Genomic DNA, 15,160 nt, shown 5'->3' on the forward strand with positions numbered 1-15,160 from the left:
AGGCTCGTGCCACCTCTATGTTAAACCTCGCGAGGTAACTTTTCAAGGATTCTTCCGACTGCTGTCTGACATTGGTTAAGGTCGAGGCTTCAGGCCTCCCGCCTATCAAGGCCTTGAACTATTTTTTGAATTTCTTTGCTAACTGATCCCAAGATGAGATCAAATGTCTTCTAAATTTTTCAAACCAGTTTTTTACTGGTCCTATCAAAGTGGTTGGAAATAACATACACCTGAGCTTGTAACCAACGTTACTGGCTCGCATGAGGGTATTGAATGTGCTCAAGTGGCTATATGGGTATGAGTTCCCATCAAAGGGTGTTATGTGGGGTATCTTGAACCCATGAGGGAATGGCATATTGGAAATATGTGGAACTAAAGGGTCGAGCTCCTCATCAAAGTCATCAGCCTTGTCCATGTTCCTTTCATCCTAGAGAAGCCTGAACGCTCTTTCAAGCTGGTTAATTCTCTCTTGGACCAAGTCCACTGGATGCTGAACTTGTGCTTGGGGGTGCTGGTTATTGTTTATAAAAACTCCAACTCCCTGTCTCGGCATAGGGTAATACTGATTCCCATATGCCGGTTGTACAGGTTCCTTTCGACTGTTCAAATGATCCCGTAAGTTGGGATTTGCAGGATTGGCCTACCCCCAGTTCTGGTTCAGATGATCTTGAAGATCAGGATTATTGTCGAAATTCCCAGCATTCCTGGGTTTGGAATCATTTACGCTTACAGGCCTAGAGAGATCTAAGCTCCCACTCATTAAACTAACGCTTCTTTCTGGTTGATGGGCTCGGTGGTTACAAGGTGGATCTTCCACCGGCCTTCTTGCTCCAGTTGTTTGCGATCTTAACATGTGACTTCCCGTTGGTTGGGCAGCCCTATGTCCTCGAGTTGCCTCTCTCTCACCCCTTTGTCCAGGTCGAGTTATTCCTGCAGTTACCTCCATAGTTGGGTTCTCAATAGTATGGGTTTGAGTATTCCTTCTAGGGTGTTCATCGCCAGTGTTTGCCTTGGGCCTTGGCTGAGCCTCTTGTCCTGCCCTCCTAGCGGCTGCGCTCTCGCGGGGATGTCCTCTGGGCCTTCAGGGTGGTGCCTATACCTCAACGGCCTGTCTGGCCAATTTTTCATTGTGCCTTGTGGCCTCTGCCAATTGTTGGCGCAGTTGGCGATTCTACAATTCAACAATGGGGATATACCTCTCAGGATTATAGTAGAGATCCTCGTCATGACTGGGAGCAGGCGGTCCCTGGGAGTCGGAGGATGCACTCCCCTCTTCTGGGTCATGGTCTTTCATTGGTTGTTTCCTAGGTCTCTGTGGGTAATCTTTAGAGTGAGAAGTTTGCTCCTCCGGCATTTGGGGAAATGGTCGCCCACCAGCACCTGGGTTGTTCGCAGCCGCTGTTGGTAATTCATGAGGATTTTGACTAAACAATCCAAAGACTTGGTTAATGCTCTCAATGAAAACACCAAACTGTTGACGTCTTATTTTATCAGCTTAAATCAGAAGAGCACTAAACAATGATTTAAGAAACAAGGAAAGAACAATAGGATTTTTACATAGTTCAGTAGTTAAAATCTTCTTAGTTCACGAGCCAATACTATTGATTCGTGATAATCTCTAAAAGATTTATCAAAGTAATTCAACAGAGTATTCTCAGTACAATTTTGTGCATGTCTACAAATAAAATTTCCCAGGCTATTTATAGACCTGGTTGACAGAATATCTTCCCCTTATTTCGGGAAGTTACAATTCAAATTTTAAATAAATACAAATAAATGCATTAATTACATAATATCTAATGATAAAAGGGATTTAATATCAGATAACAACAATTCCCTAAGGAATAGGGATTTCCTAACAATTTTCGTGAGCAAAACATGTCTTCTGGTCTCGAACTCAAGGTTAAAGCACCTTTCGAGATCGACCAACACTTCAAGCTCATTATTCTAGTCAGCCTCCTTCTTTGCCAGTGTTTTCATCGAGCTCAATCTTCGGAGACCAACGTCTTCGAGCTTGCAACTAAGGTTCAAATAACACCCATATGTATCAGAGAAGATTCGTTCTTTCGAGCTTGATGCTTAAGCTCGAGCCCTTCTGAACTTGCGCTCGATCGCCAACAAGAACAAGTAAAGAATCATGCACATTTATATAAGTGTCCAACCACTGCTTGTCATTTTCGAACTTACGCTTTACGAGCCTATATTTCAGGGCTCATTTATGATGATGTTGAAATTTGGGTGTAACAAAACTAAAACTATGTATCCTCTAAGATTATAAAGAAATTTGTGAAAAACTTAGATCAAACCAGAAATTACATAAATAAACCTTCAAAATATTGGGGATTTAGTCATTGTGTTCATCATCACTATCAAAATATTTAACTTGGTAGACAAATAATTTTGAAATCATCTCAAGAAAAGCTATATTAAAACCAAACAACCTCAATAAAGAAATAAACTTACATTCAATATCAAAGAAAAAATATATACTATGCATATATATTATAAATCTCTGTGTGTATACCTTGAATATGAATAAATATATTTTGACAGCAACATAACATGGCAGTAGACAAAATAGAGCAGAATAAACATGGTTGTACAAAATAGAGCAATAACACAATCCTTAATTCAAATATCAATATAAAAATATTTAAAAATTATGCAATAAGAAAACCTCAAATCCAAAAGATACGACACTGTGGTATACAAACATTACAAAAAATATGCCTTAGAATAATAATCATCATTAATCATTCATAATTTTGTGTATTTAGTCATTGTTTTCATACAAAAAATACATCAACTCAAGTAATCTGAAAAACCACAAAAAATCCACCTGCCAATTCAAAATCTTCAAAGCCTCCAGCCAATCCAAGTTCTCCAAACTAACCAATCCAAAAATGGAATACAAACTGCATAGATTATGCACAACACGTAAACTATCATATTTATCAAACCAAAATAGCAATATAAAATAGATATGCTAGCTTACAGAGAGTAAAATTCAGAAACAACACCCACAAAGATAGTGGCTTGGAAAATGAACGGTGACAGTCTGGGTTTCAGATCAAAGATGAGGCGTTTGGTTGCAAGAACAAAGATGAAGGCATTTGGTTTCAAGCTCAGAGATAAGGCATCTAGGTCTAATAACATAAATGAATGGGTTTGGGTTCAAGAATGGAGTTGAAGAGGTTTGGGTTCAAGCTAGGAGATGAGGCGTTTAAGTTCATGAATGGAGATGGAGCCATCTGAGTTTAAGCTTAGAGAAGAGGCATCTGGGTTTAAGCTTTGCTTGGTTCTTGCTTTGGTGTGATTGCGTCGTGCTAGCGTGAGGGATTACGTAAGCTAAGTGTGAGAGAGAGCAGATCGAGAGGGAGTGCAGAAGCTCGACGTTAGGGAGAGAGAGCTGAAAGACTCTCTGTGAGATAGAGAGAGAGAAAATGCGAAGGAGAGAGAATGAATCGAGAGGCTGAGCGTGAGAATCGATTGAAAGGATTAGGGAATAAGGATTCATTTGAGACTATGTTGTAGTGAGACATAGTATTAGGGGCGACGCGTCGCCCCTAATAATTTTTACCAAAAAAACACACTGCCAAATTTTCCCACCCAGTTCTATTCAAAATATCTCATTAACAGGGGTGACTATCACAATATTAGGGGGACTCCTGATGTGCCGCCCCTGATTTCTTGAATATTAGAAGCGACATAGAGTCGTCCCTGATAAAATCACCTCTAAAATTATTATTTCTTGTAGTGTTGATTTTTGAGTTTATTAATGGTTTTGGATTGATTTTTGGGTTTGTATGATTGGGTTCTTTTAAAATTGCATCTTGGAATAATTAGAATGGGAATGAAATAATAAATTAGAAATTAAATAAAAGTATAATAAGTAATTATTACTCATAAGACAATTTTTTTACGCATAAGACAATAAGTAATTATTACTCATAAGACCTTTTTTTTACTCTTTAAGTTACAATATGAAATCATAAATTATAACCAAATTATTTTTCTTACAATTTCTTTTTTTGACAATAAAGTGTTATCATAGGATATTGTTATCATATATTAATATATAATTAGTAATGTCGTCATAGATGAATGATTTCAATTTTTATTATTACTCACGGAAAATCTTAGACTCGTTCACGGGTGAATCAATGACAATTTTTTAATTTGTCTCTTTTAAAATTATCATATTAAGATGAATAATTCATATTTATAATGGTTAATTAATATTTCTAAAAATAAATTTTTACTTTTTCAAATTTTTGGAAGGATACGATAGCCAAATATTTATTAGTTAAAAATTAAAAAAATTATTTAATATTCATTCTCCATTCTTGATTCATTCTTTTTATCCATTTCATGAGAAAAAAAATCATTTTAGAATTAATAGGAATAATTTCTAACTAATATTTATTGCCTAACTAATCTAAAAAATTCGAAATTATTGATTTTATATATTTCATTTATTTATTTTCATTATTATTATAATCATTCCTTATCAAAAATTTGTAAAATAATTTATATTAGAGCACTCTCAATGGATGAGCTAAAATGTGTTCTTCTTTATAATATAGAGAAACAATAATTAAGTAGTCTTCCAATGGGTGATGTAAAGTTATATTTTTTTTATCTAAATGAATAGTATTTCTCTATATGTAGTGAAACATTATTCATCAAGCTATAAATATTTTATTATTTTTTTATAAACTTTTGTATATATATGAGTGTGATATTATTATATTTAATTATTTTATATCTTAAAATGAATAAAATATTTAAAAATATATAATATATAAATGATGTAGAGAAAAAATAGAGAAGCAGATATATGGTATAATGTAAAAGTTTGAGGTAAATTATAAAATTATATGTTGGTGATATATTTTGTAATACACTTTCTCTATAATATTTAGCTAAAACTCATAAAAATATATTCCATCAGCTCCTTTATACATATATTTATAATAGCTATGTACAAACTCCAATTAATCCATATCAACATTTACATAACATTTACATATCATTTATATAATTTTTTAATAATATTATTTTTCTTTATAAGCTTTCTCTCTCCATTTAGTATATATTTATTATTTCTTTTTTCTTTTTCAATTATTTTATTTTACTTTAAGTAATAAAATATGTTTAAAGATATAATATTTAAATGATGTAGAGAAATATATAGAGAAGCTGATGTATGATATAATGTAAAAATTAGAGGTAAAATAGAAAAAAGTGTGTTTTGATGAGGTATTTTAAAGGATGGAGTAGAGCACCCATTAGAGTGCTCTTAGTCCTTTATATGTATATATATATATATATATATGACAATTCTTCTATAGGGGCTTCACTTTAAGACTTACCAGTAGGGCTCTCAGTGTTTCTCGACCCGTGAACAGTTTTCGGAGCGACTTTTTTTATGACCGTGTATATTGTAGCTATTTAGAGCATCCTGAAAATTTTCAGAAAATTCCAAATAGTTTACAGTACCGAAAACTAGGTTCAAACATATTGTTGCATGCGTGACTAATTTTTTTTATGCGCGTGGAAAACAACATGTTTGAACCTAGTTTTCGGTACTGTAAACTATTCGGAATTTTCTGAAAATTTGCAGGATGCTCTAATAGCTACAGTATACACGATCATAAAAAAAGACCGTGCCGAAAACTATTCACGGGTCGAGAAACACTGAGAGTCCTACCGGTAGGGCTTAAAGTGAAGCCGCTATAGAAAAATTATCATGTAAATATATTAAGTTATAATTATGTTATTTGAAAATAACAATGCTAGCAAGAAAACCGAAAAAAAAAAACAAATGACTAACCACCCAACAGCTAAATGTAGATGAACTGCGAGGTCGTTCTCACATTCAGCATTTAGAAAAGCTAAAAATAAAAAAGTTAAAATTGTGTAAAAAAAATATGGGAATTTACTCATTTGGTACTCTATGTTTTTGCAAAGTATCATTTTGGTACCCTCTGTTTTCAATAATACTTATATGGTACCCTGTATTTTAAAATTATACATATTTGATACCCTAGACTTAGATTTGATAGATAAAATTTTGTCAATATGATCAAACTATCATCAATTATATGTAATTAAGTAATTAAATTTAAATTTAGAACTTACATATTTGATTAAATTGGTAAAATTTTATTAATTAAATTTGAGTTTAGGATACCAAATATGTATGATTTTAAAATACATGGTACCATATGAGCATTATTGAAAATAGAGGGTACCAAAATGATACTTTGTAAAAACACAGAGTACCAAATAGTTACCTACCCTAAAAATATTTGATAAACAGATAAAAAAGCAACTTATTAAAGAATTTATATAAAATCTATAACTAAAATTTAAAATTGGGGTGGCCCAGTTTTTAGCTTTTTCTAAAAACAACTTCTTGAAAAAACTCTGTATTAAATATATTTTTTGTATCTAAATATTTTCAATTTATTATTATGTATTACTCAAAAAAATATTTAAAATAAATTAATATGATAATAAAATAAATAATATTTAAATCTTAAATATTTTTACTTTATTAAAAAATATATATTATAATTTATATTTATCAAACACATGTCAATTTCATGTTTTAGAAAAATAAATAATTTTAGTTTTAACATTTTCAAATAAATGCAATATTTATATTGAAATATGTTAGTATATTTAGTATTTGTAAAAAAAATTTAATAAAATAAACATAACATTTATTTTAGATTTTTAATATTTAACAATTATAATTATTTATATAGTTTATCAAACATTTTGATGCAATTTTTTCAACTCACACCACTTTAAAATTTGTAATTTATACAACATAGCACAACTACAACTGTTTTTCTCGACAGCACAATTATAACAAACTGATCCTTAGAAAGGAATAAGTTGGATGGACATAATTTTTTACACTAATTTTAACATTAATAATACACCATTAGATAAAAAGATTCAATAGTTAGGATTTGAGTATATTGAAAATATAAAAGTAAATAATCAATAAATAAGAAACATATTTATGGTAAAAACTAAAAATCGACAATAATAAATATATACATATATATATATATGCAAAATATAATAATCTATGACACCAATCTAAATTACAATTTTATTAGTGGCACTTATAATTAATATATATGATTATAAAATAAAAAACAAGCATGCATTATAAATTTATAATATGATTATTATATATTTTTTAGATATAAAAAGGATAAGAGGTTGTACAATTATTTTCTTAAAAAAATGAAACTAAATTATTATTATTTTTGTAAAAAAAATTATAATTATTATTAGATATTTAGATCATGGCATAATCAAGTTAGTAACAAAAGCAAAAATAAAAAATAAAAACAAAAGCGCATGTATATGTATATATTATTGTAATCATATAATTTTAGTATAAGTTTAGTTATCAACTTAATTATGATATTAATTTTAAATAATATAAAATAAAAGATTGAAGGATAAAAAAAAGGGAAATTACCCAATATATTGTTTATTACCATTTTTTTTTCATTTTTACGTCATTTTTTATTTCCTTTCATTGTTATAATTTTATTTATGCAATTATACGGTATGTTTATGCAATTATACGGTCTAAATTACCTTTCCCTAACCCTTAACGTTATTCAGCTTGGAGAGTTCTCTACCTCCGTGTCTAAAGACTACAACCGCCTCTCTTCACTTCTGTGTCTCCACCTCATCTCTTCTCACTCTCATTTCGTCGGAGCCTTTCGTCTCTTACTCCTCTTCCTCTCGGTGGCGCAAGCTCAAGGAGCTCAACGGCCTCCAGGTCTACGCTCGTCTCTTAGTCCTCTCCGTGTCGGTGGCGCAAGCTCGACGGCAATATTAGTAAGCCTTTTTTTTCTGCCTTTCCGTCTTGCAAATTTCGTGTAAATTTTCAATGACAAATTTTGGTAAAAGAATATTAAATAAACAATACATATATATATATATATTCTTCTCCAATGAATTTCCAACTGATTTGCCTTTGCCAACTTTAAAGCTCATTGACCTTTATTTGAGAAGAATTTAAAACCAACTAAAACAATAATGATTTTGAATCACAAACATTTGCTTACAAATATAAATTTGTGACTGGGATCAATAATTGTTGCCAAAATATTAATGGATATTTCTGATCTCATTTGTTCCAGAATCTGACAATATATATATATATATATTTCATTTATGACATTTGACAAACAATTATGTTTTGTATGTTTTTCCAGTTAATAGTGGAGGTCTTGATTCTAAACTTGTGATGTGCGACTATGAGCTTGAGCTGGCAGACTTTTCTAATTCTGAAGTTGTGAAATTTACGCTAATCAACAGTCAACATACTTTTTTTTTAAGAAAATTAAAATAAATAAATGTTGGCATGAGATGAGAGGATGAAGAAACAAAATTCCTGCAACTTGGGATTTTTATTGGGAAGCTGAAGTAGCCAAAGGCAAAGGCCCAAATTTATATTAGGCGAATAGTACTCCGTGTCAATATTTTTTCATATAATTAAATGAAGGCCAATGAAACTCAAATAGAAGCCCACTGCAACTCCTAATGTGAGTTATCCATATGAATTACGAATGCAACCACATGCAACCAAAAGCAACGCATGACTAGTCCAAGTGCAACCCACTGCAACTCCTAATGTGAGTTATCCATATGAATTACGAAAGCAACCACATGCAACCTAAAGCAACGCATGCCTAGTCCAAGTACAACCCACTGCAACTCCTAATGTGACTTATACATATGAATTACGAATGCAACCACATGCAACCTAAAGCAACACATGACTAGTCTAAGTGCAACCCACTGCAACTCCTAATGTGAGTTATCCATATGAATTACGAATGCAACCACATGCAACCTAAAGCAACACATGACTAGTCTAAGTGCAACCCACTGCAACTCCTAATGTGAGTTATCCATATGAATTACGAATGCAACCACATGCAACCTAAAGCAACGCATGGCTAGTCCAAGTGCAACCCACTGCAACTCCTAATGTGAGTTATACATATGAATTACGAATGCAACCACATGTAACCTAAAGCAACACATGACTAGTCCAAGTGCAATCCACTGCAACTCCTAATGTGAGTTATCCATATAAATTACGAATGCAACCACATGCAACTTAAAGCAACACATGACTAGTCCAAGTGCAACCCACTGCAACTCCTAATGTGAGTTATACATATGAATTACGAATGCAACCACATGCAACCTAAAGCAACCCATGGCTAGTCATGTGTCTCGGCTACATTTCCTTCCTTAGAAATCACAAACTTGCTCTTATTTCTTTGAGTTAAAAAGGGACTGAAAATAGAGTATAGCATGCTGAAGTACCATGGAACATTGATGAAAATCTAAACCAGAAACATAACAAAACAAAAAAGTTGATAAAGTGAAAAAAAAAATGAAACGTGTAGAAATATACTAAGAAAAAAGAATTAATCAATCACCTTACGAGTAACCATTTCAGGATAATTATCTTGAAAGAGAGAGAGGATCTGGTTTGAAGCTACGCTGAGCTCTCTTTTGGGCATGTCTTCAAAGCTTTATTTGTGAGTCGTTTTACAGTAGATATACGTTAGTTGAAGAAGAGATCGTATTTCTGAATATATTTTATACAAGAAAGTATTACTGCAAAGATTTAGTAGAAACCGTAAAATTGAAATGTATTTTTATAATATATTTATTTATGAAAAAATCCCTAAAAAAATTACAAAGATGAATTTGAGAGACCAATATATATACATAATTCTATTTATATTTTTTTAATACAAATATATTTAATTATATATAGTACCAGTTTGGTAATTTGTGTTGTTGGAAAAGTTGTTGAATGTTTGGTAAATTACAGATTTTAAAGTAGTAAAAGTTGTAAAAATCATATCAGGATGTCATATTTCTTTTAATTTATTAAAACAAATTCACATGTTTAAATTAAATATGTTTTATAAGAGATTAATAAAGTGATCATAAACAAAAATATTATATTATATAATAAATATACATATATATATATATTATAACTAGTCGGTGTATCTAAGATTCGAATTATAATCATAATAATATTATACACTGTTCATGATATAATCACAAATATATAAAACTTAATCTCAAAACTCTCACTTTTTATGTATTTAATTATTTTCCTTTTTTTCCCTAAAACATGAAACTGATATGTTTTTTATAAATTATAATTTAAAAATACTATGACATGCAAAAATAATATTGTAATGTATAATAAACGCTATATTAAAATAGTTTCTAAAATAAAATTATATTGTTCAAAAAAATATTTTTATAATTTATATTTATTATTTTGTTATAATATTAATTTATTTTATATATTTTTATTTTGAGTAATATAATAAATAAGTTTATTGTAAAAAAAATTCAAAAGCTATTTTTTAGAAAAAGTTAAAAGTTGGGTTTTACCAGCTTTAGCTTCTAACTGTATCTTCTACATAAATTTTTTAATAAGTTGTTTTCTAACTGTTCACCAAACACCATTATTTTTATAAAACAACTTTTAGCTTTTTGAAAATGTTTACGCCGTTTTTCGTCAACTTAAATCGTAGAGCAATTAAACAACATATACTATGAAGCGAATGAATAATGAAAAAAGACAAGAGAGTTTTTACGTGGTTCAGCAGTTAATTCTGCCTAGTCCACGAGTCTATGTTATTAAGATTTTGAGTTATCTGGAAATTCTTCAAAGATGAATTACCCAGAGTTTTCTCTCCAGATATCAAATAATTGGTCCCCTTACAAATGGTCATTCCTCCTCTATTTATAGGGAGGTTACAGAGTTCATTTCCACATATTTCGGGAAGATATTCTATATATCAATTCAAATAATTACATTAAATGTTATATCTTCTATATACAAGGAAACGTCCCCTGAAGACCCAGGAATAAATAACAAACTAAATGGTATCTCTTAAATATTGAGATTTTACAACAATAAATATGTACACACACAACGGGTTATCCCAGGTAACTCATCGGATCTTCGAGGTCAGCAATCGGCGTCGCGACTGTCAAGATTTATAGACTCGTTATGAACTTGCCACCTTACTCCAAGACATGCTCGGAGCAGATAAATATAGTCGAGGCTATCACACTCGAGCCTGCACTTCGGGCTGCTCAATCCGAAGGCACTCGATAACGGATGTATCCCAATGTCATATCATTTCGAGCTCAGAAAGAATCCCGAGGTTACACATCTTCGAGATCGTCACTCTACTTCAGAGATCTTACAACTGGACCATACAATGTATTTCATATATTTCGAGCTCACACTTGACGAGTCCAGTTTTCGAGGTCATAACTCCTGGTCTCGAAATCTGGGTGTAACATAAAATCTATCCCAAATAGGCCATAGTGCAGCACTTCGTGCAGCCAACTTTTTAGCTGTACCGGTGCTGCCAAAGCCCATTTTGACACCTAAATGACTTTTTTTTTCCAAATTTTTTAATGACAGTGTACATTATTGTCATGTAAGACATCCTGCAAATTTTCAAAAAATTCTGAATAGTTTACAGTACCGAAAACAAGATTCAAACAAATGAATTTTACACACGCATACAAAAAACAGACACGCATGCAACAACCTTATTTTTGGCACCATAAACTATTCTAAATTTTTTGAAAATTTGCAATATGTCTTAAATGGCAATAATGTACACTGTCATAAAAAAAATTGGAAAAAAAATTATTTAGGTAGCGAAACAGTGCCTTGGCTGGACCGATGCAGCCAACGAAGTGCTGCCCTATATATCTCTTCTATATAATAAGTATGTAGATAATGGAAATTCTTAGTTTTAACAGTTTTTTATTTTTTTAATGTTAATTTTAACGGAATATTCTTATATTTAACAGAATATTCTTATATTCAACGGTAGTTTGTAAATACTTAAACTTAAATAAAATAAATAAATAATTAAAAAAATTAAAATATGATATTTTTTAGATATTTTACAATAATAATTATTTAAAAGTAATAAAATCATACGTTTTATAACTTAAATAAAATTTAATTAAACTTAAACTCACTTATTAGAATAATAACATATTAAACATATAATATAATCTACTGTGAATTAGCAACAAATTATTTATAAAAAAACTCACTTATTATATATATGTCAACGTACAATCCACGTTACTTCTACCTAGTATATATATATATATATATATGGAATTTCTAATTGTTATTAATATGTTCTAATTTTGACCATTAAATCTTGTTTCTTCTAACAGTGTAAAAACTGATGTAAAAAATTGTGTCTATTGAACTTATCCCTATTAGTAATTATACTGTTCCAATCACAATTCTAACAAAATAATCTAGACATTTGTAGTGTTCAACTCAACTAGAACAAGGTGACTCATTCAAAGAAAGAAAGACAGAAACTCTTACAAAAGTGATGAACATTCTTTGTTTAGGGTGTAGGGATAAACAAATTAATAAAATACTAACAAAAACAAAATATTCCAGAGAAAAATAATCTCAATTTATACATTCAAATAGAATATAACTCTTCACATTTGCAAATTCACTAAAATATCTAGTACAGATGTGTAAGTTCCAATAATAGTAAAAACAACCCCCATTAATATCATAACCACTAAAAAAACCAATTCACAATTAAATGTTCTGTAAATACCAGAAATCTTCAAGTAGCATAAACATGGCATTATGATCGAAGCTGTCAAGCTCAAAACTGCTCCCACCAATGACATGAGGGATGCGAAAAATGGCACAACAAGAGCTACTATGACACTGCTGATTACCAAAGCTGTACCAATTATTATACCAAAGAGTTTCTTGTTTAGAAAACATGGGAATCCATTTTTGACAGCATCAATTATAGGTGTCACCATTAGAGCATATTTGGCAATGGGATTCACCAAAGTTGTGTATATGGCTATTCTTGAGCTGAGTTTCCCTGTTGGAAGATCCAAAGTGATCTGTGATTGTACTCCTGACCCGAACATTAAGTACCCAAAAACAGCTATTGATGCATAGCCAACTGTGCAGATAATGAAACAGAGAAGCAAGACCTGTAATCACCATAACAAGAACAACTTTAGCTTGGAAGCAATATTTGGGTAAAAGGACAAAAGAACAATAGGAGTTGACCAAAAATATTAAGGCATTTTCAAGAACTAAAATCCAAAACAGTTTAAGAGAATTTAAACTCATTTGTAAAACATAAGCCCTGAACTTACATTAGAGAATTGGTGTTTGTTCTTCATGGAAGTATAGAGAGTAGGGAAAACTGGATGAGCACAATAACAGAAGGCATACAAACTCATAGCAGTAGGGATTCCACTCCAATTAATGGGTGTTCCCTTTTGATGAAACCCAACTCCATCGAAAGCCCCCGTCCACACAATGGAGAAGAGAATGATAGCAGAAGCTAGCACCCCACTGGCTGAGACATAAGAAAGAAGACTCAAATTGTCTAACCATACAGTTGGTAAGATAACAAGAGCTACAATCAGCACAAAGCACTGCTTCCCACCAATTGTAAGCCCTGCTATTTCTAAGCCATCTCCCGGAAACAGGTTGTACAAGTTGTCACCTTCTAGAATTAGGAAGCCTGCTGAGACTAAGTAGAGCTCAGTGTACATAGCAATAGAGACTATCATTCTTCCTTTGTTTCCAAATGCTCTCTCTCCAATGTCAGGGTAAGTTCTGATGTTGGAATCATAGTCCATACACCTTTTAATCAACAAGCCAGAGTAGAAGGCTGCCGTAGCTATGGTAAAGAATAGTGTCAAGCTTAACCATCCTCCTGTTGCTAGTGCATATGGGACTGAGAGTATACCAACTCCTGAAAACCGAAGACATGATGGTCTTTAACATCAACATAAGGTTAATTAGAAACACCGAGATTAAAAAGTATACGACATGTGGCTACAAACAAAAACCAAGAATAATTGAAATATGTTGCTCCACTAAATTTGTCAGCTCTAATGATGAAATGACAAGAAATCAGATCTTTGTTTAGCTGCAAATGGTTTCTTTAAAAACTTATGACTATGCTTAGTATTGGAAAATGTGTGGAAAGGCCACAAAGGAAAATAAAGTACTTATGTATATTTATATATATATAAATAGCTAGAAAGTGGAACCTGATAAAGCATTTAATCCATTGAAACAGGTTTTGAAGAAAGAGGTGGAACTTGTAGTGGCTTGAGGATGGTTTGACTCAACTTCTTCTAGCTTGCTACTTAGTCCATTATTATTCCCATGCTTATCGTCAGACACAAGAGGCAAGGTCAAGGAAACTCTTTGTTCGGCCTCCATGTTTAGGGTCAAGAGAGAGAAAGAGAGAGGTTTCTAGATAATTAGTTGTGCAATTAGAATGAGTTCAGAGTAGAGCTGACAATATACTTACAGAGAGAGAGAGTTGAAAGTGTTGAAACTACTAAATTATAGAGAAGAGAGGCTAGAATAGTAAAGAGATAAACTCTGCTTTTATCTTTTTGAAAGAGATACGTACAACATGTAAATATAATCTTTCAAACATGTTTGGCAAGAAAAGTGTGGACAATATTGTCATGTCAACCAAGTCTTCTCTGGACCGCACACAGAAAAAAAAAAACAAAAAATCTTCTTTGGAGCATTAGCACTACCAACTTTAATTTTGTCAAGCAGCCGTCAAACATTTTACACATTTAAAAAACAATACTAAAATAAGTTACGTTTCTTATTTGTTAATGACCTTATTGACTAAACACTCTTTGTGCGTTAATTATTGAAAATAAAGCATGATATATCATGTTAAAAGTTAGAGCCAAATTTGGGCATGGGGGTAAAATCTAAAAAAATTAATTTTTTAGGGACTCTTTTAAAATTTTCTTTTGGAGGCTTTCTATTAATTTTATAAATGAGTGAAAAATTAGAGAAAAAAAAAACCCTGCTACTGTGCATTATAATGGGGCATCGCCTGATTAGGACATTAAAAAAAGAACATAAGTATGCACGTTAAAAAAAAGCTATTTTTTATGTATTGGATTACTAGTTTTCTTTTCTTTTATTATATAACTAGATTATATAACCGCGCTTCGCGCAGTCTTTTGTAATTATTAAATAATATACATA

The 15,160-nt window shown here is 31.5% G+C and overlaps 1 protein-coding gene across 3 annotated transcripts; it reads right to left on the bottom strand.

Annotated features, from left to right (window-relative positions):
• Nucleotides 1-12,538: 12,538 nt before the first annotated feature.
• LOC133817990 (amino acid transporter AVT1I-like) lies at nt 12,539-14,493 on the bottom strand. 3 transcript variants are annotated; one of them, XM_062250664.1, is made up of 4 exons: nt 14,188-14,493; nt 13,635-13,886; nt 13,279-13,484; nt 12,539-13,110 (listed from the first exon to the last, which is right to left on the bottom strand). In XM_062250664.1, the coding sequence occupies exons 1-4, from the start codon at nt 14,360-14,362 to the stop codon at nt 12,589-12,591; spliced, it is 1,155 nt and encodes a 384-aa protein (XP_062106648.1). In that variant the 5' UTR covers nt 14,363-14,493; the 3' UTR covers nt 12,539-12,588. The 3 variants fall into 3 exon arrangements, with proteins under 3 accessions (XP_062106648.1, XP_062106647.1, XP_062106649.1); XM_062250663.1 differs by having other exon boundaries at nt 13,279-13,886; nt 14,188-14,492; XM_062250665.1 differs by having other exon boundaries at nt 13,279-13,909; nt 14,188-14,373.
• Nucleotides 14,494-15,160: the final 667 nt, after the last annotated feature.

Source organism: Humulus lupulus, chromosome 2 (assembly GCF_963169125.1).
Source record: "Humulus lupulus chromosome 2, drHumLupu1.1, whole genome shotgun sequence".
In the NCBI taxonomy this organism is placed as follows: domain Eukaryota; kingdom Viridiplantae; phylum Streptophyta; class Magnoliopsida; order Rosales; family Cannabaceae; genus Humulus; species Humulus lupulus.